At 41.9% G+C, this 27894-nt stretch overlaps 2 protein-coding genes across 3 annotated transcripts; one reads left to right on the top strand and one right to left on the bottom strand.

Annotated features, from left to right (window-relative positions):
- Nucleotides 1–18: 18 nt before the first annotated feature.
- Nucleotides 19–15388, bottom strand: zbtb2b (zinc finger and BTB domain containing 2b). Its single transcript, XM_012867263.3, has 3 exons — nt 15124–15388; nt 5914–6094; nt 19–3700 (listed from the first exon to the last, which is right to left on the bottom strand). The coding sequence occupies exons 2-3, from the start codon at nt 6084–6086 to the stop codon at nt 2314–2316; spliced, it is 1560 nt and encodes a 519-aa protein (XP_012722717.2). The 5' UTR covers nt 6087–6094; nt 15124–15388; the 3' UTR covers nt 19–2313.
- On the top strand, nt 14772–26974 carry armt1 (acidic residue methyltransferase 1). Of its 2 annotated transcripts, XM_012867265.3 has the most exons (6): nt 14772–14790; nt 20030–20096; nt 20898–21003; nt 21109–21350; nt 22166–22331; nt 24282–26974. In XM_012867265.3, the coding sequence occupies exons 2-6, from the start codon at nt 20038–20040 to the stop codon at nt 25062–25064; spliced, it is 1356 nt and encodes a 451-aa protein (XP_012722719.2). In that variant the 5' UTR covers nt 14772–14790; nt 20030–20037; the 3' UTR covers nt 25065–26974. The 2 variants fall into 2 exon arrangements, with proteins under 2 accessions (XP_012722719.2, XP_021174529.2); XM_021318854.2 differs by lacking the exons at nt 14772–14790; nt 20030–20096 and adding an exon at nt 20388–20508.
- The last annotated feature ends 920 nt before the right edge of the window (nt 26975–27894 follow it).

Genomic DNA, 27894 nt, shown 5'->3' with positions numbered 1-27894 from the left:
TTTTTTTTTTGTTTTTTCCCCCACGTGGATCGTTTTGGAAAATTAAGGGACAGTAGCTTAGAAATTTCATTGGTTTGAAAAAGAGAATGATCAATGACAGCTGGCAGGTAAAAAAAGAAAAAAAAAAGAAAAGAAAAGAAAAGCTGCAGCTGTGTATATTTACAGGGGTTTGGTAATTTATTGCAATGTAAGGACCCAGATTCATGGTAAAGCAGAAACAGCTGGAGACCAATCACTGTTCAGGTTTGACAGTTTTCCCCTCTTTTAACCTGAGCGGATAATAGAAGCAGACCTGCGCCATCTAGCTGTGAGCTGCGTGAACTGCATGAAAATCTAAATCCTTGTGAAACAATTTCTGCAAATCACAACTTTTCTAGCATTAAAACAGGAAAGGGGGAAAAATATACAACTCAATACAACGAGAATGGTTACTTTTAGCACTCTGATTAAAGGTTATTCAAGCAGGGTAATTACAGACTATTAAAGACCTCCTAAAACTATTTCCTGTTAATAAAACATGTCTGTGTGCTTTAGTTTAGGCCTGTGTTGCATTAAACTAAGTTTCATAAATAGGACTAGAAGGGCTGAATTAAAGAGAAAAAAACAACAGTTTTAGCTTGTAGAGATTTCAATACATGAAGAATTGTTTATTTTTATGTAAAACATTGTGGAATTAATGAATGGGAAGCTCTAAGCAAATTTAGATTTTGGAGCTAAGGTCAAATTTATATTATAGGAACTATTAACTCTTTGGCGACTTTGCATATAAAAAAGCTACTTTTTTCTGTGCAATGGGGGAAAAATTTGTTTTTTATTTCAAATTATAACCAATATAATAATCTGAGCTTCTCATTCATCCAACGAGTCTAAAAACATGTAATTCCTGTCATCAGTAGCACGTTCAGTAGAAAGCGTTTATCTCAAATGAACTGACGTGGAAGATAAATAAAAACATTTTCTATTCCAACAAAAACATGTGTAAACCATCTTGTTCTTGAGATATTACTGCCAGTCCAAATAGCTGATATAATCAGGCTTCTACGATGTTTTATTTTCCTTTTTCTAAGACTTACAACAACCATGTATTAGTTATTTATTCAGGTATTGGCAGAGCTTAGGAACACACAAACACAACAAAATCATTGAAATGTAGAAAAAAAAACAAAAACAAACGGTTTCCCTTTTTTAAAAAACTAAACAAAGAAAATCCTTTAGCTCACATTTGGCAAGATTTTAAAAAAAGAGCCTTCTTAATAATTCAACACCTGTTAATGCATCTCCTTCATGTTCAGATTGGCTAGACCCAATGAATGTCCGGTCGGGAAGCTGTCAGTCTACTAATAATCTTACATCTTTGAAATATAAAGTCTTTTTTTTAGGAATATAGCACTGTGTATAAAATTAGAAAAAAAAAAAAAACAACAACAACAACCAAAAAACATGTCAAATAAACTTTAAAGGGGGTCCAGAAATTAATTCGAATGAATTTTCTGAAAACACACGATGATTTCCAACAGTCCTCAGCCTCAGATTGAGGGGTTTTCACACGTATGGATGGAACATGTTGCTTCAGTGTTAGTAACCAAAAGAGTCATATAATACACAACGAGGCAAGTTAATACGAGAAAAAAAAAAAAAACAAACAAAAAAAACATCAGAAGGTTCAGACGATACCATGTTCCTCAGGTGGAGCGGAAATAAAGACAGGAGCAACACTCTGACTTAGACGCCACCAAACACGGTCAAACACGTACGCGGGTGCTGGGAGAGGCGCGGTGAAGTGAGCAGACGTTGCTTTACACTAACTTACCTATCCTATCCTGCTCAGAGGGGGGGGGGACGGAAGACGGATACACGCGGATGCTCGCTGGGAGTCGATTCAAATAAAAAGAGCACGGCTCGCCTCCGGCCGGCGTGTCTGCGGCTCCCGGCCGACGTCTAGGTTCCTGTCCACGTGGAAAGCCCGCCACGGCTGCAGATGAACCGTCAGCGTTTCGCAGCCGTCTACACGCCACCTCAGCTTCCTCTTCCTATGAGTAGCGTACACAGCTGCACGCGAGGCTCCTTTCAACATAAATCACTGTTTTGTTGTTGAACCCTAAGTCTTCCTGGGGAAACGTGTCTTTTTTTTTTTTTAATGATTGTATAGAGATCTTTAGAATTAGCGACGCTAAACGACTTAAAGCACTTTATCGTAAAATAAACGTTAAGAAGGATATCTAACAAACATACCCTGACAAAACTTCCTTTTTTCCAGCTTGCCCGCTCTCGATGGCGATTCAGACGGCAAACGCGTTAAAAACAGTCCCGCTTCTACTCCACGAGGATCTCCTCAGTCTTTATCGGCTCCGGCGGCGTGCCGGAGTTGGACAGATCCGAGCCTTCATCTTTGGAGACGTCCTCCTGCTGCAGCAGCACGCCTGCCCCTGCGCTCACCTGCAGCCCCGCCAGTCCCCCCTGGGAGAAGCACAGGTGCTTGATCACCTCGGAGGGGCTGGAGAAGGTCGTCGCGCAAATGTTGCATTTGTAAGGCTTCGACGAGCCCGAGAACATGGCCTCCATCTGGCTGCTGTCTTCGCCGGCGGCGGCGCACAGCTCCATGCTCTGGCGGTCCACCATGGTGTAGGAGTCGGCGCCCTGGTTCAGGCAGACGTGGCGGGCGGCCTGGTTGGCGCGGCAGAAGCTCTTGCCGCAGGCGCTGCACTTGAAGGGCTTCCCCGTGTGGATGTACATGTGCTCGCGCCAGTGGCTCTTCTGGATGAACTTGCGGCCGCACGTGGAGCACTCGTACTTCCGGCGCTTCACCTCCCGGTCCAGGTCCGTGTTCTCCAGGTTGTCGATGTCCGCGATGTCCGAGGGCGGCGGCGTGTCCGCCTGGGAGTGCAGCCCCCCCACCCCCCACGTGGACGTGGACACCTCGGCTTGGGGGGAGTCCGAGTTGGTGACCGAGACGGGGGTTTGTTCGCTGTCGCTGATGATCTCCACGGCTGCGGCCTTGTTTCCTTTGGGAGGCCCCTCCGCCAACGCGCTGCTGTCTCTGATCACGGTGGGCGACGGCGCCTTGCCGGGCTCGGCCGCCGGCTGCTGGAGGGCCTGGGTGTGCTGCAGGAGGTGCTCTCTCAGCAGACTTCTCTGGGTGAACCGGATCTTGCAGAGATGGCACGAGTAGTACTTCCTGAAGGAAGAGCTCCTCTTCATTATGCTCGGCTTGACGTGGAGGATTGCAGTGGCCGAGGACGCGTCCGCGCTCAGGAAGTCCATCACCCCGTCCTCGGCGGACGTCTTCATGCTGCTGGTTGAGGCCTCGACTTCCGGGGGCGAGGAAGCCGGCTTGGACAGCAGGGCGTTCGTGAAGGTGGCCGCGGCGGGCGTGGACACCTTCCCCTCCGAGTTGAGCTGCTCCAAGTCGAAGGGCGACGAGAGCTGCCGGCGAGCCGACACGCTGGCCGACAGCGCCACCTGCTGGTCGGATATCTGGATGCCGTAGAGGGAGGTGGAGAGGTTGATGCTCTGCTCCGGGTGGGAATACAGCGACTGGCTGGCTTCCTGCAGGAGCGGATATGCGTGGAGGAATCGGACCCCCTGCTCGAGGCGCGCCGGGTCTATCAGCTGCGGGGCGAGCTTCCCCGTGTACATCAGGTTGAGCAGATAGCTGAAGATGTCTGGCTGGATGTCGGCGGCCTTCAGACGCACGCAGTCACTGAAACGAAGCAGAATGCAGTTAATAGTGGGAAACGAATTAAAGTTTTTAAAGTGGCTGGCAAAAACGAACCTTTAAACTTTTCCCATATATTACCGTGTTACAGCCACAAGATTCAAGCTGTTTAAGTGACAGACTAAGAATGGCATAGTTCAGAACTGAAGAGAAAATTATGCATCTCAGCCATAAAAATCTAAAAAGTGTGATGTGTATTCAGGCCGTTTTAGTCTTATAGCCCTAAAAATAATAAAGTGCAGTCAATAACTTCAGAATTCCCCTTCATCTTTTAGGAGGGAGTGGTGATCTAGTGGTTAGGGAGCTGAGCGTTTATCTCTTAGGGAGGCCGCAAAGGTCACAGGTTAGAAACTCTGTGGTCAAGGGTCTTGCTCAGGAACTCACTGAAGTCCCTCAAGGACTAAGAGGTTTGTTAAGGATCGCAAGTTCAAAGTCCAAAGAACGCACCAGAAACGTCAGGATTATAGTTGTGGGTTAGGTCAGGCATTGAACATCTCACACACTTCAATCCATCATCTTGAAAAGGAAAGAGTGGTACGTCTGCAAACCAGCACTGAGCAAAGAAAGGACGAGTGGACTGGGGGTGTCCAATTAAAAGGCCTTTCCATACAGAGGCATCATGGGAGTTAGCCCAACCAGTCCACCGGTGGTTTGTAGACCTGGAGAAGGCATTTTATTTCATCGTAACGGTGGACGGCTGGTGGCGGGGGTGCGTGCCTGCGTGTGTGTGTGGGGCGTCTACTGCTTCTCTGGATGCATCCCCACAGCAGAGCACAACGTAGTGCAGCCCCCTTTGGCCCTTCGTCAGGCCAATAAAAGCTAGCACTAGCTTTAATGTTGTTAGGAAGGTTTATAGCTGCTCTGATGCATGTCCAGCTTTATTGACTTTACTACGTTGCTCTCAAACATGGGTGCTGTCCCGACCGTTAGCGGTCTAATTTCAACATGAAGGTTCATTATGCTGGACTGATAGCGAGAACCCTGCCTGCTCCTGGTGCATGTTGGACTAAGACAGGGCTGCCCTCTGTCACCCGTCCTGTTCGTCACGTTCATGGAAAGACCGGAGAGGGTCTGGGTTGTGGACCAGTGGATTTTGACTCTTTTTGTAGACGGGGTGTGGCTGCAGCCAAGACCTACAGCATAAACTGGGGGCGGTTCGCAGCTTAGTGCGAAGCGGCAGAGATGGAGATCGGCTGCTTCAAGTTGAAGGCCAGGGTTTCTGCCTTCTCCAGGAGGGCAAGGAGTCCCCGCCCTAAGTGGTGGAGTTTAAGCATCTTGTTCATGAGTGGGGGGGGAGAGAATAGAGCGGCAGATTGCAGATGGATCGGTCCGTTGTGGTGCAGAGGGCTGCGCTGAAAGGCAAAGCTCTCGATTGGTCCACATTCCTAACCTCAGCTATGGTTAGAAAATTTGGGTCAAGACAGAAAGTACGACGTCTCAGATATGAGAGGCTGAAACAAGCTTCCTCCGCAGGGTGGCTTGGCACTCCCTTAGAGATAGAGTGAGGAGCTCGACCATCCGGGAGGGGCTCGGAGGAGGCCCAGGCCAGGCTGGGGAGACTCGGCCTTCCCACAGAGGAGCTGGAGGAGGATCTTTGGGGAGAAGGAAGTCTGAGTCAGCAGACCCCACGACCCGGGCCCGGATAGACGGAAGAGGACGAGCTCACGATGAAGCTGTTACCTCTTGCTAGTCAAGGCAGAGCAGCAATATGAATATGTTCCTTTGAAAGACAGCAAAACAGCAGAGGTGTGGGAATGCCTCTCTTCTCTAGGAACAGGGAAGCTGGTCAGAGAGTTGATAGGAAGACATATGGATGGAAACCTGCTAGAGGCTGCGAAACACTGTAACTGGACACGAGGTTCACCTTTTAGGAGGACAACGACCCAAAAACACAACATTTGGTGTCCAAATTCAGTCCTGCACATTTTTGATGACACACCAGAATCCAGTGAATGCTCATTACCAGGCCTCTGCTAAACCTGTTGACATGGCGAGGAGGCGTGTTGGAGCAGGGACGCGGCTAAAAGATGTAGACACCGCCCCTTAGATCAGAACATCAAAAATCGACATTCACCGACATGTTAGAGGCAAACCTCCAGCAGCGCCCATCTCATGTCTCATCCTAATTAGGATTCCAGGCCATAAACGTCCATTTTTCTATCTTGATACACGCCGAGACGAGCTACATTTATTTATACCTGTCCTGGTGAATAAAGAGCATCCTGAAGTAGTTGGAGAAGGCAGCGAGGACTGCTTTGTGGGCTTTGAAGAAGACATCTCCAATGGCCACAGTGCAGTCGCACAGGAAGCCAAATTCCCTCTGAGCGTTAAGCTGTTGCAGCAGGATAAGACCATGGTTGGCCAACTCCATTCTTCAACCTGCACAAAGACACACAAGCGCAAACACACAAGAAGCCATAAGTTTCCTGTCAAGCAGCAGACGAGAGGTTGTTGTGACCACAAAGGATCGAGCTGTCAGCGGTGATCTAACAACCTCACAAGGCTAACGTAGCGCAGCTGTAAAGAATCACTTAGAGATAATAGAGACTATATATCTGCCCTTTATCACACGGGAGTAAACACTGAAGAACAGAGGATCTTGGTCAAGCAAAAACATCTGTTTTAATTTGTTTATTTAATGGTGAATTCCAGATATTTGCAACCAGTTAGAACTCAAGCGGACTGTTTTATGGCACTTTAAACCAAGTTTGTAGACAGACACACGAGTCTGTAGCCGAGTCCAGTGGATAAACTTGAGAGCAAAGCTGTCACGTAAATAGAAAAAGATGGTCGAGACCAAGCATGGGTCAGAACATTCTGATGACCTTCCGTAAAAATACCAAAATATTACCCTATTTGTATATAAAAGATAGAGAAATCTAAAATTATCTAATTGCTTTTCTTTAAAATCAATTAGATAATTGTAAAATATAAGTAATAAGACATTATTCTAGTTAGAATAATGTTTAGATTTTTCTTATTTTGTTACATGGCAAAAATTGAGAATAAACTTCAGCTTAACTTGTACTTTTTAATAGCTTAGTGTTCCTATGTAAAAAAAAAAGGGTCTGTCTTTCAGCCAGCTGACAAGCGGAGCGCAGCAACAAAGAGAACGGGCGGCTCTCTTTGGACTCTCATTCAGATGGTATTAAACAATAGCAGGAACAGTACTTTTTAAAACCCCCATAGCCCATGATACCGATAACCCAACCATGTCTGCTAAGTCCTTTCTGGTGCAACAGAGATCCTTTTTAGCCATCACACAAAATGTTTAGGAAAACCTTTTTTTTAAAAATACGCTATAAAAAAAAAAGAAAAGAAAAAAGAATCCACACAACTTTGCCGGACAAAAACCTAAAAGAATTTCAACAGGAGCGGCTTCGACTAAGTCAAATCATTCAAACTCAGCCCCAGAGAGACGTTTCTGGGCCGTCTGCATTCTGCTGACCAACCAGATGAGTTTTGTTGACCCTAAAGGTCACCAAAAGGACCCAGAGGGCTCCGGGCCATCACATGATCGGGGTTATGGGTGTCGACACACATTCCAAGGCAGAGCTGGTTCTACCCCCTCAGAGAGAGGCGCGACAAACAGCCTATGGGAAGAGTCACTCTCCTTCCGCCAACGCTTTCTCCACGGCAACAGGAGTAAATGGAGACGGAGCCCCAGCAGATACTTCATCGGTGTTGGCTGTCAAAGTGGCCAGAGCTCTGAAAACCGCCTGTCCCAGAAACTGCCTCGTCCGGCTGAAACCTTTTGGGGTTTCCGCAGCACCGTTTGAAGCTGTGCTTGATGTTTCAGACCAAATGTAAGTTCAGGTTAACTGAAAACTATGATTATTCTCCTTAGAGGAGACAACTTAAACTACTTTCAGCAGGTGCAGGATGGGGGTCTTTAAAGGATGACATAAAGGAACAATATTGCTTCACAATCGGACAGTGGATTCCATTTAAACTATATTACTCGTTTTGCCATATATTAATTCTCTATGGCAGGTGTTTGGTTCGTGTACGTTTTTACATTAAAGTCTGCCTCCAGGTCACAGGATTGTCTCATAAAATAAGGTTTATTATTCTACAGCGAGCTGCTATAACATAAAATGGGACTGGACTCCATGGGTTATATAGCGTTCTCACTTAACAGGAATTGAAATTAAGCGCATCTTTAATAACGTCATTAAAAATTTATTTCACAGCTCTGTCTTAGCCCCAGCCTGAGGAAAGAAACGCTTTAAATCGGGGACTGGGGGAGGGGTTAAGGGGAAAGCAAACATCTAAACCTGCGTGCGTACGCGGTTTAAAATGTTGGATTTTTACGTAAAATTTAGAACCAAATAATAATAATAATAATAAAAAAGCTTCAGCACTAATAAAAAGGTGGGCTGGTTCTCCATAACCCATACCATAAGCTGGCTGTGTTACTTATATTTGCAGCGCTGTTAATTAAAACTGAACAGAAATCAGAAAGACATTTCAGATTGTACAGAACCTTCACAAACACCACTGGTCGTTTAAATCTGCATTTTTAAGGCTGGCTGGTGAGATTAAAACATCTATTTTCAGGGATAACGGCGTGTACATACTAGACTAACTCACTAAACTGTGTTGCCTCAAAGGAATTAAGAATACAACAGACGGAGAGTCAGACGTTTACTGAACGACACCTTTTTTCTCTCCCTTGTCCTGTCCAGCTTCATGGCCGGCAGGATGGTGCTCTGACTGCTTTACACCCATAAAGCCTCCTTTTAACCCCAACCCTTCATTATTTATTTTATTACTGTTAAAGGTATTATGCACAAACTGATGCCAAACATGACAGAGGGAGAGGGACAATAAAGACAGAGTAAGAGAAAGAGAGGATGCAAATAATAATAATAATAATAATAATAATAATAATACATTTTATTTAAAAGGCACCTTTCTGGACACTCAAGGTCACCGTACAAAAAAGATAAAAACACAATGTCGAAACACAATATATAAAAAACATTTAAAAAATAAAAAAAAGGTATAGACAAAAAATTACAGAACCAGACAACCAAAAACCATCCTAGGCCTCCATGTGGAAACCAGGGAAAGACGACAACCAACACTTACAAAGAGAAAAAAAACTAAATAAAAGTTAAATGAAAAACAGTATCAAGAATTTGGAACAAAACTGCTGATACTGATGAAGAGAATTAGAGGCAAGTGTAACACAACTACTGTAATAATTAGGGTGTGTGTGTGAACGATGCACAGCACTGCAAAAAGGGAACTAAAAGTAGGTAAAATCCTCCTGAAATTAGTGTATTTTTCATTGATATGAGATGGTAAATCAGATATTTGCCAATGGAATACGATTTTTCCACTTAAAATAAGAACAATTCATCTCCATCATCTTATTTCAAGTGCAAGATGTCTAATTGTCTTATTTTAGGGGTAGAAATTCTTATTCCATTGGCAAAATATCTTATTTAGCTGCTCAAATCAAGGAAACATATACAAATTTTAAGATAATGTAACTTAATTTTAGTTCCCTTTTTGCAGTGAGTTTGTACAGGTCTTCCATGTACTGTGTTCAGTGATGGTCCAGAGTTTCATTCCATCTCCAGGGATCAAAAGTGAGCAGAGAGGACCCCAAGACCCAGGAAACCAGCAGCCCCGCGAAACACTGAGGCCCTTTTAAATAATAAGATGCGATTTAGGCGGCTGGAATACCAAACTGGTTCTTCAGAACCAGCTGTAGCACCACAATCAGGCAGTGAAACGGGTTCTTTTTGGCAGCCATGCATTTGCAACACGAAAACTGGCAAATTCTAAAGGAACTTCACCAGAATATTATGCTAAACTTAACAAATGTCACATTCACTTGGAAACAGGCTAAAATATTAATGTTATCTCTTTTAGCCTTACGTGCTACTACATAGAAAGGCAATGTTACATTTATAGAGAAAATGTGCACGCTTGGAAATGTCCATAGCTCAGTTTTAAAAAGGTAAAATGTCCTAAATTCTTGGTTGATTACTATTTTTGTAATCAACCAATCAACCAAAATACAAAGGTTTATCCTACAGTTACTGTCGACACTTGAAGGATTCTACTTTACATTACAACCCACTTCCCAATGAGTTTGTGGTTTAAAAATCACGGTGATCATCACCTGAGTAATGCTAATCCACGCAGCACAGGAGACAATATGGCTCAATTGAATAAACATAATCTAAAATTAGGATATATATTCAATTTCTATAAAGTGATCAGGCTCTGTAAGGATTTTGTTTGTTTTCACATGGATAGCAACAGGACAGCATGAATGCTACTACCTTTATTTTTCCGTCTTTACTCAAACCTCAAAAATGCCAGAATCAAATTTGTTACATTCCCTTTTCAAAACAGCTCAGGAAATGGGTTTAAATTGTCACTTAGGTGAAATGTCCGCTGATCTGCAGTGGGTCCCTGGGTTTAATGATAAAGAGACAGGAAATTACCGTTTTCCCCAGTTGTTATTTTAGTAACAACAAATAGCATCAGTTGGCCACTTTAAGCTCCAATTTCTGACTCCAGCATCAAAACAAAGAACAGCAACTACAAAACATTATCGATCAACCATTTACGCACAGCCTTGCAAAAGTATCCCTACCCATTGAACATTTTCACATGTTGCGTTACAACCACAGAAAGCAGCGTGGTTCTCAAATTTCAATCAGAATTAATTGTGAAACATGGCGGTGTCAACATCATGCCGTGATATGATGGGAATATTAACGCCGGGCAATCCTGGAAGAATTCGTGCTGAAAGAGATTGGAGACAAACAGCAATTCTAAGGATAATATTTCATTCTTTTTGTTGTTGTTTATGCAGCACTGTGGTCAACCGTTATTTTAAAGATGGCTATAATCAAATTCAGACTTGAAATCCAAGACATTCAACTGGAGCAACAGTAAAATGGTTTAGATTTAAGTATATTAATGTGTGTTAGAATGAGTCAAAGTCCAGACCTAAATCAGACTAAAGGTTGGAGACATCACTTGAAAATCACTGATCACAGATACTCCACATATAACCTTATTTAAATTGAGCTATTTTCCAAACAAGAACCCTAAAAGACTGGCCCCGCTGTAAATGCAGCGGCAGGTTGTTCTAGTCTTACGTCCACTTTTCAGGTTAATCTTTAGCAAAACCTTTGACAACCATCCATCATTTTCTGTTCAAGGTTACATTTATGCACGAGCCATGGACTGATCACCGATGTCAAGCTTCATACATTCATCGTTTTCTGTGATAGCATTCATACGGTCAGTGGCAGAATGTAGTTTAAAGCACGTGTAAAGCGCTTTAAACTACATTCACCCATTCAGCCACACGCTGACGGTGGTGAACTACATTGTAGCCACAGCTGCCCTGGAGAAGGCTGACAGAATCGCGGCCGTCATACGATGAAGTGTCTTCTCAGACAACGACTGAGACGGTCAGATTGGCGGTTCGAACCAGGAACTCGCCACTTACAGGAGCTCCTATAAATGGACCTCCCTGGCTTCTGCGCTACTGTCGCCCTGTACCAAACTAATAAAAACATTGTGACATTTCCTGACAAAGGTCACAATATCTTTTATGTACTATCTGCTTCATGGCATGGTCCATCCATTGTTGCAATTCAACCTGCTGCTACAAATATTCACCCAACTCAAATGGTCTGCTCTACACAACTTTTCTGGACATATAAAATGTCTGGTTTGTCGCTATATCCCTAACAAATTAAATATACTTGCAACATGATTTCACTCAATTGAATGACAATAAAGTCTGTCCATGTCTATGTCATGTAGGACTTTGTCACAATGGTCAAACATGTGAACTGGAGCCTCATCACACCACAGGCCATGCCTCCAGAAATGAAGGTCTTTTTCCCTGAGTGTAGGATTTGGCTGATATGAGCAAATCTTACCAAAGACTAGAGAGGGCTGGACTGAAGGACAGCACTGAAGCTCTGATCATAGCAGCACAGGAGCAGACCTGGACCAGCACTAGAGAAACCGAGGCCCAGATCTACAATACCAGCCAAAATCCCAGGTGCAGGCTATGCAGCGAGGCCACAGAAACCATTCACCATCTCACAGCAGGATGTAAGATACTAGCAGAGAAGGAATACATGGAACGCCATAACCAAGTGGCTGGTATAGTGTACAGCAGGGGTCACCAACAAGGTGCCCACGGGCACCAGGTAGCCCCCCCAGCACCATATATGGTGCCCTCAAGCCTGTTCAGAGAAATAGCAAAACCCTCCAGTGAGCTGCATTTAAAATCCGATATAATTCAGTTGCTCTTCATTTTTAATCATACTTGTATTTACATAGATTTAAAAATGACAAAAGCCTTAAAAACACATTTATATTAAGTAAAGTTAAGTTGAGCTTGGACTCTTGTTGTTCAAAGGTCAGTACAGGTAGCCCTTCGTATGACACAGCGCCGATGAAGTAGCTCTCAGTTTCAAAAGGGTTGGTGATCCCTGGTGTACAGAAACAACTGTTCAAAATACCAACTGGAGACCCCCAGGTCAAAATGGGAGGCACCTCCCAAGGTGGTGGAGAATGGCAGAGCTAAGATCCTGTGAGACTTCCAGATACAACCAGACAAAATGGTAATGGCCAGCCAACTGGACATTGTGATCATTGATAAGCAGCAGAGGACAGCCATGATCGATGTGGCCATCCCGAGTGACGGAAACATCCGGGGAAAAAAGACCACAAGAAACTGGAGAAATACCAAGGGCTCAGGGAAGAACAAGAAAGAGCCTGGAAGGTGAAGATGACAGTAGTGCCTGTGGTCATTGGAGCACTTGGGGTAGTAACCCCCACTATGGAGAAGTGGCACCAACAGATAACTGGAGAAACATCAGACATCCAGAAGAGCGCAATCTTAGGAACAGCTAAGATACTCAGAAGGACCCTCAAGCTTCCAGGCCTCTGGTAGAGGACCAGAGTTTGAGAAATGGAGAGCCACCCACCCAGCTGCATCACCACAACCTGCCCAAAGAAATAACACATGGCCACCCCCCTCACCCTCCTGAAACACAAACAAAAATGGCGACAAGATGGAAATAAACAATGCTTGTTAACGTCGGCCCAGTTTTACTTACGGGACACAACCTAAAGTAAAAAATGGATAACACCGACTAATACTGACTGTAATGCAGATATATTGTGCAGCCCTATTCCTAGGCTAGCTTACCTAAAGCATGAAATGTTTAGCTTGAAATAAAGTCAGGAACAAAGAAAAAGGGTGCTATGAGTCTCTCTTCAGCTGTACATTAAAATCTGCAGTTACAATATAACAACATGTGAAAGACAGGGTAAAAATACTGTTTCGAGGCACCGTATATAAAATAAGGGTTTCACCCAGTAAGGACTCTAAACCAAGTTTCCCAAATGGCTATTTTAGATTGCAATAACATATTTTTTAGTATCTGCAGCCAAAACCCGAGACATGTGAACGTGATTGGTGAACATCCAAGGAAATTATATTAGCCATATCAGAAATCTTCGATTTCTAAAACGGTAAAATCTTTAATTATTTTGGGTTGTTGTACAACGACCAACATTATGGGGTAGAATTGTTTAAACCACATGATGCAATAGGTTAGCACAACGCAGTGTCTTACTGAATTGTTACAGCGGAAAAACGTGCCAAAAGTATTTTATAGTAGCAGTAGCAGCGTGTAATGATTCACAAAGCATTCTGCACATATTTTACCAGTAACAGTCTCGGGGTCTCAAACACCTCCGAAGTCAGGCGGCACCCAGTGGTTGCAAGAAAAATAGAAAAACCTTGAGAGAAACTCGCACTAAAAGTTGGGAAGATTTCAAGACACCAATACGCCACTCACCCCAAAAGATGTCAAGTGCAATCCGAATAATGGCGTCAGTAGGGAAGGAGGAAGGAAAAGGAGCCTGTATGCTTCCTCTCACAGCTAATTTACCGTAGGAACCTCGCAATGTACCTTACTGGTGCAAAGGAGCTATAAGGAATCCCACAATCCTTTGTGTGACATGACGCAAAAGCACAGCACACCTCCCGGAATTCAACGATAATGTCCCGAGAGAAGAAAGCGTGCAATTTGTAGTTCTTTTTCGGAAGGGTGTAGACCCAGATTTGGCTAGAATCATCCGCGTGTTTCCGTCTCGTGATGACGTCGGAGTTAAAGGCTGTCCGAAATCGGCACAGCAGTCCAAAGCTCCTTTCCTTCCCACGACAGAGTTCTTACTGTTGACCCAATGAAAGGTCAAAGAAAAAGGAGCTAGACATATTTTGATGGATCCCGGATAAGCAACCCTTCACAAGTAACCCTAGAGGCAATCTACTAAGCTGGGGTGCCCACAGATAACCAATATATTATTGGCTTGAACGTGCAAACTACATCCTGAAAGACGCCAATCTAGTTAGAAGTGCAAACAACAACAACAAAAAAATACTCATTCAACAAATCAACAAAAAATAAATAAAAAAATACCAAGCATCATCTTAAATGTATTCTTCATTATTGACTTAAGACGGTTGTACTGTGTTAAAAAAAAATATTACAGCATCACATGAGAAACCTGTGTCCTTTGGCATATTGTTATTACTGGATCATCAATATGTGAGCGGGAATAAAGGGTTCTGAAGTAGGATCATATCATAGCACATCATTTCAGACATATAATCTGACATCTGACAGTGCATTTGTCCATGAAAACAATTCAATAATCTAGGGCTTGTTATAGAGGCATGGTCTCAACATTTGAGACACTATTGCCAGGTGCATAGGATTTTTTTCCTACACAGGACTAGGAAATGTCCTAAAAAAAACACACAAAGAAGACAAAAAAAGATCAAAACGCTTAGCGCTACTATTGATTTGCCTTGAACGACACCAAATTAAATCACATGGTGTAAAACGTCGCCACAATGCTATGTCTTTACCAGCTTGTTTGTAAAGACCTAGCACCGCCCCTGCTGTGATGTAGACACGTGGAACTGTGTCGCTTCCGTAGTGAGCCGCGCTCGGTTTGTCTGAAAATACACAGTGAACCGCCTGAGAGGGAAGTGTGTGAGCCAGGTAAACACGACCCGGGAATAAAAGAACTCTGTACGGCGAACCAAAAAATATCACACGAAGAATAATCGTGGGGAAGGAGGACATTAAAAACGAGCGGGCTTCGTCTCTCGGTTGCGCGAGCGAAAACGGACACACACAATACACGCACGCGCTGGCGCGCACGCAGGAAGAGACAGCGCGAGACGCAAGGGGGATGGGGCTGGTCACGAACGCGTTTCTTTTAACTTCCCCGTGACAATTACTGTTAGCCAGAAACAAACAGAACCGCACAAATAACGAACCCGCGTTAAGCTAAACGAACACAACGCGAACGTGCCGCTCGGTAGCCGTTACCTGCGCTCTGCTGAAATCACCGGAGTTTCTCCGTGTCGCCCTTGTTCGCTTGCTACCGGAGCCCTAACCGTCCGTCCTCTCCTCGCTCGCTGCAGCCTCAACTGTGTTCCTTGTAAACGCAGCATTCGTTGGCGGCGGAGAGGGTCGTCCGTCGGTGTTTTCCGGTTAGGGGTTTTACGTTACAATCACATGACTCGCGAGTGGGGCGACAGAAGAAAACAGCCAGAGAGGGAGAGGGAGAGATGAAGGGGGGGGGGAAAAAGCAGCCGTTGTAAAAAAAAAAAAAAAAGAAATCCGTTGAGGAAGGGGCGGTTAAGTTAACGTTAATTTCCCGCACTGAGTAACCGTCGTGACACCAAGCCCAGCTAACCATGTTTTTTTTTTGTCTGCTCTTTCTTTGACAGCCGGCGAGGTCTAACCGCTAGTCTCTGAGTGGCTGTACCACCTTGATATATAATGTGTCCCAACTGTATCAGTTTTTTTTTTATATCAACTTTACAAAAACATCATTCTCTTAATAAATAATTTATTTATCAATTGAATGCATTTAACTAAAAGTATAAATAATGGGCAAGAAGTTAAACTAGAGAACATAGGTTTCACATTTTAGCGTTTTTTTTTTTAAAACGTGACTTGTTTTTCTTGTCAGGATCACACTGTTTTTTTCCAAGTAGTCCCAAAAATAGTTGAAATCCTTAGCTGAATGTATGGATCAATGTGTTTGATTGTAGAAGTGAGTAAATCATGGTGAAATTATTCTAATATTTGTTTTTGGGTCTTTCCATCAGGACAAAAACTGCTGCTGTTGATTCTTTTCCTGATTCCCACACAACTCTTGACACAACATTTTGAGTGCCCTTAGATCCTTTTTGTTACACTTTGTGGGTTGTAATCCCAATGTAATTATAAAATTGTAGCCTTTTTAAAGGTTTTCTTTTTTGTCAGATATATGTCTGGTTGATGATTTCAACTTCGTATTTTAAAAGTTCATTTGTACAATGTGTTTTAAAGGAGTTTTATAGTAAATTACAAAAAATGTCTAACAAAATGATGTTTTTAACCTGTGGCAGATAGCAGTTTATGCCAGCACTCAACAGCTGACTTGACCCTAAGCTAATGATAAGGCCTGACCAGAGCTATTTGACTTTTTTTTCTTAATTTGAACGAGAACCACAAATACTGTATCTCTAAATGATGCCATAGACCTACCAATTGAATATTTAACTGCAGTTAAATCGACATTAAGTAGTTTTTATGACTTGTGTTTTCTGTTATTTACCCATTGTGTCCTCCTTTAATTGTGCCCTAAGGATGCAGAACATAATTAGTAAAAATATCTTTCTGAGCTATGATCAGAACATGTCAGCATTTTGTTTTGACTCCTAAAATGAAAACAATGCATTTTACTTGGAAGAGAAAGCTAAGTGAGACGGAGACTTAAATGTTTGTCATTTCTAAATTTAACCACCCTATACACACCCAAACACTTTTCTTGAATAAGTCTCATAAAAGTATTCATGTTCCTTAAACCTTTTCATGTTTTATCATGTTACCACTACTACTTCATTGAAATCTTGTGTGATGGACCAACACAAAGTAGTACATAATTGTAAAGTAGAAGGAAAATTACGTATACATGTTGTGCATTTGTATGGCACCCTATTTTGTTTCTCTGGTATCTCCAAATAAAACCCAAGCAATCACTTGCTTTCAGTACTCTCACTGATTAGTAAATAAAGCCCAGATATCAGTTATTTCATGCTATTATAAACCCAGCTGTTCAATAAAGAGAACATCCAGTAGATGACAAATGGCATCATGAAGCCCAAGGAGGAACACACCAGACAAGTCAGGGATAAAGTTGTTAGGTCATAAAAAGGATTTCTCAAGCTTTAAAAGTTTTGCAGAACACTGTTCAAACACAGACCCCCAAGACATGGTAGTCCACGTAAAAAGACAGGCTGACCAGGGAGAACTTTAACCAGAGAAACAGCCAAGATGACCATGTTACCATGGAGTGTGTTAAAAGTTGTTCAGATGTCAGATTCTAAGTATCCACTCAGAAAAATGTGGCATTTGTGAAACGTGGGCTGAGTAACGTGTAACAAATAAAAGACAAAAAGTTCACCCTTATCTGATAGACATACCCCAAAATAAGTTTGAAAGTATACTCACAGTGAAAAGTGGTTTTACACGGGGATGGGCTTTCTACCACTGACTCAGTAGGCTAAATATAATACCACACGAAAAAATATTAAGTGTTTGAGTATGACGTAAAAGCCCAAAGAAAACATGATGTTTGTGCTTGCAGTGTGACAATACGTAAAAAGTTAAAGAGGTATGAGTACTTTTGCAAGGCACGGCACAGATAGGCGTTGAGTTTTCACATAATTTTAGCGTGTGAACTGATGTGATTGAAACCAGCTGACATTTGGAAAAAACATGGCTTATGGAACTTGGATTTTAGGTACTAGACGGTCATGTTTCAACAGAATCTGAAAAATGGTAAACGGCTTGTACTTCTACGGCGCTTTATCGAGTCCGACGGCCCCAATTAAGCGCTTTACACTGCAGTCAGTCATTCACCCATTCTTACACAGATTCACAAAATAGGTCCAAGACTGAGATGTGAAAATAGACTGTGGTAATTAAGCAACGAAAATATTGACTGCAATAAACTGCGAAATTACCAACGCAGTGGAAAAATCACCTTTTCACCGCAAGAGGTTTCAGTAGAGAAAAGGAGTACCAGACAGCAGGATTTCAGCTAAACCACACATGTTGCCTATTCTGAGGCACAGGAAGTGTAGGAGGACCTTCTCACAACTGCACTTTGGATTTGTGTCAATATTTTGTCATCAGATGTTGTCATCAGTAAGTTGTTCGACGCTGTCACAGAGTAAACAACCTTTTTTTTTTCCACCCCGGACCTTTAAAGCCTTGCTACCTCATGCAAAGAGGACCAGACTAAAGTTCTAGCTAAATGCATGCACTGCACGGGGAGGTTGGGTGGAATCTGTATGTAAATGAACAAGGGTGATCCAGAAGAGGGGGTTAAATGTTTTTAGGGACCTTTATTGTTTTTTAAAAGGTCAACATAAAAAGTCCAACATGATCACAACTACAGAAACCCTTCAGACATTATACGCTTGTTAGAAACAAAACATTGACAGAGACCACTGGTGAAGCAACAGTAGAGGTAAGGACAACCAAACAACCGCAGGTTTACTTCGATGTGGCTGAAAGACTCACAGCGGGGGGGTTCATTGAAAGAAGCAGATAAACTGTTATCTCGTGGTTACCTTCACTGTTTTGTCACAAAGATCAGTGCATTGTAAGCTCTACCGTAATTGTGGTTTTGCGTGTCCATGCTCATACGAGTCCCATCTTTAGCAATTCTTCCTGTTTCTTCTCAGAACAGCATTTTCAGCAAAAGATGCAAAATAGACCTTCACATGACTACCCCATCGCTGAACCACTTTAAACGGATTTGCCTTGCAATAATCCATTTTCAAACCAGCAAGACATTCTGCAACAAACACTTTAATGGCACATTTGTGCCAGAGCACAATTTTCCAGACAGAAAAAAAAAACCAGCAGCTCTGGTGCATCTGTGCTGAACTGAAGGCGGCCCTGCTTAAACAGGGCCTTTTAACGTTAGCTGCTGCCCTCCCCCTCGTCCTTGGCCTGTTTTAAAACCGGAGTGGTGAGTCACTCCTCTCTCGGTTTAGAAAAACAGATCCGGCCAGGCAGGGCCCCGGCGGGGGGATGGGAGGCCCGCGGTGGATGAACACCGGAGGTGGACGCAGCTGGACTCCCGCTTTCAGAGACCCCAGCATCCTGATGACGGGCCGGCTTGTTCCTATAGTGATCTGAGGGGGAGGGGGGGGGGACACAGCCAGGATTAACGGATGGATCTTTGCTGCCTGTTAGTGATTGTGGCCGACCACATAGTTCCTTCAAAAACTTGAAGGAAGCCCCATTCTTGTATTTACATTCTCAATCCCTTACATTATCTTTTTGCCTAAAGCTACAGCTCTTCCAAACCTCCGTTTTATAAGCTTGGCCTACTTGTTTGATGTCGCCACAGGCTTTACAGCACATATACTTTTCTCTTTTAAAGAGTCCCGCCGAATCAGTTGCACACAGTTACCCCCAAATATACCAGAACACATAAGTGTCATTAATAGCTATAGCTATACTGTCTCTTTTACGCACCCATATATTAGGCTAATGCTATTTAACTGGAAATCACTCGAGAATTATTTATTTCCCCGTAGATGGCCTCTCAAATTCTCCTATTTTCCCGCCAAGAGCCCTGGGATTGGGGAGAGGGGGGGTGGGGGGTTGTGTTTGGTGGGCGGGGGGGCATTTCCCCTTCTTCTGCTTTAGTTTAACGGCAGTTGGCATCCATTAATTTGACCTCAGGGGGTTTAGAATTCTGGCCTGTTCTGAAAGAGCAGAATCGATATCTCCATGACAACTATCGCCCCGGGCAACCAGGGATGCTCTGGCCACGTCCGGCAAAAAACACGGCGAAGCTGACATGCGCAGTGTGGCAAGAATTCCGTAAAAAAAACAAAAGGATATCTCAATACAGTTATGAATGAAAGCCCAACATTATTATCTTTGAGGAAGTGTTGGATGACGCAGTATATCTTTGTGCCGCTAGATGGCGGCATCACAGCTAAGTTAAATAATAAAGGAACACTATAGGGTCAGCAGCAATATTATAATGTCAAATATTGCTTCTAAAAAACAGACAATGAGTGAGGCTCAGTGCTTTCACGGGTTATTTCCAAGAGACAGGGTGGAAAAAAAGTTATTTGCAACTCTCAGTTGGTTTCGTTGTTTTTGTCCCTGTGAATTGTGTCGATAAAGTTTGAATTTGAATGGTCTACCACAGCAACAACAATGGCGGCGGATCAAACTGTGCACGGGATTCCTCCCTCACTGTCAGCCAGCGTGACGGGGTAAGTTCATAGCTAATTCAAAGCCTTTTCCGTGTGTCTTATAATATAGGGAACTACGGTGGAGCATTAAAAACAGCTGTGTAATGGTAGCAGATTCCCATTCGGCAGCGTTAGCTCAATGCTAATACATATTTGTTTGAGGTGCTCTCTGTATTCATGGACACATGTCACGTTTATTTGATCCAGCTTCCACGTTGTAGGTGTAGATTTTTCTAGCAAATAAACATTCCAGAAGGGGTCCCGTTACGTTCTGCTAAATAACCGGCCAATTTCCACTGATTAATACAGTATCTCCACCTGCTGCTGTCAGTGGTTACAAGCTGGACTCCATGTTTATTATTATCATCGGTTTGGACTAATTCTGGTCAGGTTTGAGATTTGCAGGTGGTGTAGTTTTCAAGCTGGATCTAATGTAAGCCATACAATTGACTTTTTAAAATAGTACAAAATGAGTTTTATGGAATCTGCCGTTAATATAGAATACCTCTATACCTCTATATCATTTCCAAGCTGGACTTGATGTAGGTGGTTAAGAAGCCCCCAAATGCTTCAGAATTACCCTCTTTTGTTTTGTTTTTTACAAATTAAATGCAGTTTTTTAAAGAACTGAAGCTGTTTTTTTTTTTTTTTTTTTGTATAGTCTTTCATTAGTTTAGAATTATAATTGTGTCCAATTTTACATGTCCTAATTAAGATTTCACAGAGGATCAGATGTGGAGGAATGTGTCTTTACTCATGTACATAACTGGACATTAACTTAAGTGTTGTGAATAACTTGTACCTTTTTTTTCCTCCCTGTAGGTCGTTTGCTTATTTGACCGTAAGAGACCGAATGCCTACCATTTTGACTAAAGTTATAGACACGATACACCGCAACAAAAACAAGTTCTTTGAGGAACACGGAGAGGTAAGGAGTGTTTTTATTCAGTCGTGTGACGTGTATTCTTTAAGCGCATCAGAAATGACACCGGGGGTGTTGTTTTATGTGTCACTTGATTCTTCTTTTGAAAAGGAGGGGATCAGTGCGGAGAAACAAGCAATATCTCTGCTCTCTAAGCTGAGGAATGAGCTACAAACCGATAAGCCAATACTGGAATTGATGGACGGCTTGCCAGACGCGGAGTCCTGGAACCAGTACCTGCAGAGACAGCAGCGTCAGCAGGGGGACCAGGAGCCTGTTAGCTGGTTCAAATCTCCCTGGCTGTATGTGGAGTGCTACATGTACAGGAGGCTACAAGAGGCAATCTGGCTCAAGTGAGTAGAATTTACCTTTGCAGCTTAGGTCTTCTGACGTTACGATTGTTTCTGTAATCTTTTAACAGTTAGGGGGAAAAAATGCTGTTATCATTATTATTTATTTTAAGATTTCCTGCTCTGCTTCAAAGAGTAGCAAATAAGCATGATGAATAGAGATTAGGCTTTTCCTGGCCAATTCCAATATGCTGTTGTTTCAGGTTTGCTTGCTTGATTTGGGGTCTAACCTGCTTTTTCCAATATTGATTAATTCCATAGTTGTTTTTTTTCTTCCAAGTACATACCCATAAAAATCTGTTTGCTTGTTCTTTAGTAGAAGTAGTAGTTAAGAATTACAAGGTTACCCAAATTTACGCCACAAAACAGTTGTTTATAGACCGAAAATGGTAGAAGGGCTTGGTTTAAATTTGTTTAATGAATAGGGGGTAAAAAAAAAATCTGTATTTGACCTGCTGATCACCGTACTTCTGAGCTCCTAAAGGGACATTGAAGGGGGGAAAACAAACTTTGGTGCGCACCAGAAAGTAATTATTTTTAGATTTCCCTTCAATATCCTTTTGGAGCTCCGTAGGTCACTGATCAGAGGCAATCAATAGAAATTTGAGAGATACTGATCCTTTGGCCGAATGATTGGTGCATCTCAAATGGTGAACATCTGATCCCTTGAAAAGAGTACTTGTAAAGAAAAAGCATGATCTAAGACGATGGATAAATCTAAACAACTAGGATTGATCTGTTGTGTATAAATTTAATTATCAAGAACCTTGGTAGATTAAGGCTAGAAGTAATATTTTGTTTTTTCTTTTTGATTTCAGCCCTCCGATTAACAACTTTGACTTCTTTAACGAGGGAAAGACCGAAGGCTTTTTTGAGTCTCAGCAGGCTGTGATGACTTTATGTACTTACCTGGGAGACATCCAGAAGAGCATGCAGACGCTTTCGGAGAACCAGTTGTCTCAGTATTTCAACAAACTACTCCAGGTCAGCACATTCAACTCTTGAGACTAACTTTCTAGTAAGGGAAGATAAAGAGCATATGTGTGTAAAATTACCTATAGTTATTTCACGAGTTGATCACTGCTTAAAAAAAAAAAAAAAGGAAAAGGTGAGTGTGCATGGTTTGTTTCAGTGATCTTTAATGAAATGTTTCAATGCGTTGGCCAATATATTTCCACATTTTCTTACATTAAAGGAGCATTGCAGAAGTTTAAAGTCTGACTTCTTTGTGGAGACATAATGCATCGAGACTTGTGTAATATGACAAATATATAATTAAAAAAAAATAGAAATTATTTATAACTTGTGAGCCCTATGCTTGGGATTAAGTCAGAATGTTTACGGTACATGCTTCTTATCTGAGAAGACATTACGCCTCTAAACAAAAGACCTCTAAACAAAAGACCTGGGGTCTCATTTATAGAACTTTGCGTAGAATCCATGCTAAAAGTGTACGGTAAGAAAAATTCTGATTTATAAAACCACCCACACCACCACGCAGTTTCCCTTTATCGATCACAGCTGAATGTTTGCGTACCTGGTTCCGCCCTCAACATGCCCAGATTCAAATAAATGGTCAATACAACGCCCCTCATGAATGTTAATGTGGATTAAAAATAGGGTTAGCTGATCTTTTTTTTATCATAGTGACGTGGCACCACTGAGAAACTTCTACCTATAAACTTCCATCTATTAAATTTGTAAATCAGAAGTAAAAGCACATATGTTGCCCACAAAGAACCCATTAAAAATGAAACCTGATTTGCTGTTTTACACTGTAAAAACAGACTAAACTAAACTAAAAATAAGTTAAAATGTTCTTGAAATGAGTGTATTTGAGAAGGTAAATAGGATAATCTGCCAATGGAATAAGCTTTCTGCACTTAAAATAGGAAGAACTCATCTCCATCATCTTATTTCAAGTGCATTATATCTAATTATCTTATTTTAGAGGTAAAATTACTCTTTCCATTGGCAGATAATCTTATTTACCTGCTCAAATCAAGGACTAATACACTCATTTCTAGAAAATTTTACTTATTTTTAGTTCTGTCTTTGCAGTTGGAAAAAAGCCAAACTCCATGTTGAAATTTTGCAGGCAAATAACCCTGGCTATCATTGGGGAAAGGGATGTGATAGAAGAAAACCTTGATGAAATGTTGTGAACTTTTATTTAAGATGGCTTATGGGATTTTTATTTTATTTTATTGAAAGTTCCCTCTGTATAGTTACGTGTCACCAGCGCAAGCACGAATAACACTACAGTTTTGACTGCTTACGATGAAGTCGATCTATGACTAAAGTCTGATATGGAGTGAAATTGGTCGTCTGAGAGGAATCATGATGCAGTTTGGCTGCAATTCACCACTTCATCATCTGCTTCGCCAATTTCCCCGTCTCCAAAGTGAGCGCACGCCTGGGTCAGAGTTGCCATGAGGACCAGACATTCTCCCATCAAGTTTTTTTATTTTTTTTTTATAGATCTCAACATTTGTGTGGAAAGGGACCTACGGACGTTTTATATATGGTGATTTATACATTTTCTAGGTAAAAAAAGAATTAGCAGAAAGTAAATGTAAATCTAACCCACCTTTGATTTAAAACTCTATACTCAACAAAACCTGTTTCCCTAATGTGAAGTAAATTAATATACTCTCATCATTTAGAAAGTGGAAAATTGTTTAATGAGAACCTTGTCGTGTTGTTGGACCTGGTGTTAAATTTTTATCCATATGTTTTGTCACTAATTTAGAAATCTAAATACTGTATTTAGAAAAGGGTTGTTGTTGTTTTTTTTTTATTCAGTGCCCTACAATTTCTTTTGTGCTGGTACAATCATGTAGCAATATTCCCAAAGAGTCATACCAGTGGCAGAAAGAAATCAAAATCAGTTCTTTTTGGTGTGATTATTTTTTTATATTTGACTTCTTCTAGGTTTCTCTTTGGGGGAACAAGTGTGATCTCTCCATCTCTGCTGGTCAAAAGAACTCTCAGGACTCGAGCCCAATAGATTCCCTCAACAGCCTACAGTCTTTTATCCTGGTGGATGACTCCAACGCGGTGTGGTTGACTCTCAATTCCTCGAGGAGACTAGAAGGGTCGGGCAAAACCACGGCAGACAGAGTGGACATTGTGCTAGACAATGCAGGCTTTGAGCTGGTAACGGACTTAGTCTTAGCAGATTTCCTGGTGTCCTCAGGCCTCGCACGTCAAATTCACTTTCACGGCAAATGCTTCCCGTGGTTCGTCTCTGACGTCACGGCCAACGACTTTCAGTGGACCATCCGGCAGACCATGGCAGCCAATCACAAGTGGATGTGTAAGAGCGGCTTCCAGTGGCAGAGCTACCTCAAAGAGGGCGTCTGGTGCTATCACGACCATCCTTTCTGGACTCAGCCGCACGAGTTCTGCGACATGGCAGCCGACGCACCGGAGCTGTACGCCGCGCTCCAGGGAGCGGACCTGGTGCTATTTAAAGGCGATCTCAACTACAGGAAGCTGACTGGTGACAGGGACTGGGCTCACACTGTGGATTTCTCCACTGCGCTGAGAGGCTTTGAGCCCGCACCACTTTGCAGCCTGAGAACCCTCAAGGCCAACGTGCAGGTCGGTCTGCAGCCGGGCCAAGCGGAGAAGCTGGCGTCTCAAGACCCATCGTGGATGACCAACGGGAAGTACGCTGTTATTCAGTTCCACGGCCCAAAGTTGCCGCAGTAAGTCTGACCTCAGGATTAGACGGGGACGACTGGACTTCATTAGAGTTTTTGCTGTAAGAAAGCACCAAAATTAGGTGCTGCCATTATTATCAAAGGTTCTTTTTAAGGACGTATACAATGCACAACAACAATAACAGTGTTAATATCAATGTCATCTCATATATAAAATGTCTTTTTTTTTTTTTTTTTTAAATGGAAATGATTTATAAGTTGTGTGTTCTATGCTTGGCATGAAGTCAGAATGTTTACAGGATATGCAGATAGCAGAGCTAAAGTGACATTTTGGGCTTAGTAAATCTAACCTAAGCCGGAAACATTTTAGCATCTGGTTCAGAATGATTATGAATGGTATTAATATGGTTAGTTTATTTTTTTTAATTCATCATAAACTGCTTAATGTTTGCACTGGTGTTCATGCATCAAAACAAGAAAATCACTTAACTGATCTAGAGCTGCGTTTTGTCTGTTTTCTCAGTTGAATTAAATGATTATATTAATAGGGGGTAAAGGGATGGTTTAACATATTGCTGGAATGTGCTGCTCTTGCTTTGGAGGAAAAATAACAAAAACCTCTTTGAATGATCTTGGTTAAAACCTTGGCTGTTGATTGTAATAAGTTCTTAGGGTTGCTGGAGCAAAGTGTTTATTTTCAGAATTTATTCAATAAATTACTGCAATGAATATTTTCCCTCCGTTGCTTTACTTTACAGAGATTATAAATGAAACTTTGAGATAATGAAAGCTTATTGACTGAAATATTGTTAATAGGCATGTGTTATTGTTAATAACCCAGCAACGGGATTTTAATTAGGATGCATATGCAGTAATTTAAGTCAGTTCTAAGTGATCCCCAATATCTTGTGATCTTCATTGTGGTTTTTAATTGTGGCTTTTAATTTTTTACAAAGTGTCAGATTGGTTTAGATGAATAAATGAAATTGTCTTTTATATTGGTGAGAGAGTAAAAACTGCTTAATGATTTGAAACATAATTATTGCAAAGAAGCAAAACGGGTCTGTACCAAATACGTTTTTACCCACCACTGTTTAGATCAGCGCACCAGAAAAGTTCACATTATATATTGGGTGTCACATCAGTTCCTTGTTCACCCGTTGACCTTTTCTATAGCGGAGGTCAGGTTGGAGACCACTTGACAAAACTTCGGGAAAATGCTACTAAAATGTGCGTTACAAGTCTGGATGCTCTTTAAGAAATGGCCTGCTTTGTCAGTGTGGCCTCACATGAAAATAGGTTCAATTACGGCAAGAAGCGACTTATCTCTTCGCCGTTTAAGGTCATTTACTGTGGCTGTTTTATCTCTCATCCCTCATTTTCATGTTTCCTGGTGTCTTAGTTTCATTCGAGGGCAGATGCACAAAAATATGTGTAATCAGGCCCGCTTGTTTTCCACTTGACCTGTCATGGAAATCGGAAGGGTAAGTCAAGAAACATGTTGCACAAAAGATGCAATGAGAGCTCTGTGTCAAACCTTGTTTTTTTTTTTTTTTTTTTTTTTTTTTTTTCTGACAATGTGCTGGTCAATATTTGGATGTGAATCTGTTCAGAGGAACAAAGTATTCACAAAGTTTTAATGTGCTTCAACAATCCATATTAGCTTGTATGTTATTGCTTTTGTTCTTGTATGTAAAAACCTGCTGTAGAGACAGGATAAATTTCTCAAAGGTGTCTTGTCTCAATTTGTTTTCTGAGCTGGGATATTTACCTTGAACATCTAAGGACAAAAAAGGATCAAAAGCCTAGAATTTGTATTGTGAACATAAATTGAAACCAGATATTTACACACTTAAAAGTAAATTACTTCTTATTTTCTTGTTTTTTCCTCTAAGAGCGGTTTAAGATTACAAGAATCTTTTGTTTGATAAATGCCAGAATTAAAGATATTTTGTTAGATTTTGTTTTCATCATTTTCTTTAAAGGGGCCGTATCATGAAACATCCACTTTTTTTTAGCCCTTGGATACATTTTGTTCTGTGCTTGGAGTCTCTAGGAGTGCAGGAAATTTGAGCGTCAGTCCAGGAGCTGTGTAGATATCTTTATATTCTGTATGGGTCATGTTATTTTTGGACAATTAGGTCATAAAATAGCCAAACACTAGCTATGTTTACATGCACAAAAATGTCACGATCCGATTAAAATGTATTTGGATTAAATTATCGGATTGTACCATTTATATGGGCACACAATCAATCCGATCATGATCTGCGTTTATATGCAACTGGCTTTTTTTTCAGAATAGAACCACTCGGACATGCGCAGTTATCAAATTACCTTTAAAAAAAAAACACAGAAGAAGAAGAAATACTTCCCTCTTTGCTAAACAACAGAAAATAGCAAACAAAGCAGTATTATACGAGTTTGTCTTCTGAGTGCCCAGGCTGGATTTGCACGATGTTCTAATTACGGTTGAAACGTTAACGAGTAAGTTACAATTTGGAGCTCCTTTATTTTTTTAACAGGTTGTATCGGGAGCCCCGACAGTTTTGCTTCCTGACGTATTTCCGCCACTCACCAACGCGGAAATGCGTCACGTTTATGTCGGGCACACATGCCCACTTGGGTCAGTTTGCCACATTCGGAATAACTTGAGCCTGACAAGCGTTAAAATGCACGTTGATCGGATTATCAATTGGCATAAACCACCCCGCTCGTTCGGAACACAATTTCCTTCTGATTGAGCTTAATCCCATCATCATATTCCAATTGCCTTGTTTACATTACGCTTTTTTAGTCAGATCGGCCCTTTATTCCATTTACTTTTGTCCATGTAAACGTTGCTACTGTCTTGGACTTCCAGCGTACCAATTTGGTGA

Source organism: Fundulus heteroclitus, chromosome 15 (assembly GCF_011125445.2).
Source record: "Fundulus heteroclitus isolate FHET01 chromosome 15, MU-UCD_Fhet_4.1, whole genome shotgun sequence".
Lineage (NCBI taxonomy): Eukaryota > Metazoa > Chordata > Actinopteri > Cyprinodontiformes > Fundulidae > Fundulus > Fundulus heteroclitus.
The sequence above is the reverse complement of the archived record's forward strand: the minus strand, read 5'-3'. Positions and strand labels throughout refer to the sequence as shown.

What these genes read in the sequence shown, in the direction of transcription:
- zbtb2b (XM_012867263.3), bottom strand. Translation starts at nt 6,086, where the DNA reads ATGGAGTTGGCCAACCATGGTCTTATCCTGCTGCAACAGCTTAACGCT. An exon ending in CTCTTTATTCACCAGGACAG is followed by an intron (nt 3,701 to 5,913) that starts GTATAAATAAAT and finishes GCTTCGTTTCAG; the next exon opens with TGACTGCGTGCGTCTGAAGG.
- armt1 (XM_012867265.3), top strand. Translation starts at nt 20,038, where the DNA reads ATGGCGGCGGATCAAACTGTGCACGGGATTCCTCCCTCACTGTCAGCC. An exon ending in CTGTCAGCCAGCGTGACGGG is followed by an intron (nt 20,097 to 20,897) that starts GTAAGTTCATAG and finishes TCCTCCCTGTAG; the next exon opens with GTCGTTTGCTTATTTGACCG. An exon ending in TCTTTGAGGAACACGGAGAG is followed by an intron (nt 21,004 to 21,108) that starts GTAAGGAGTGTT and finishes TCTTTTGAAAAG; the next exon opens with GAGGGGATCAGTGCGGAGAA.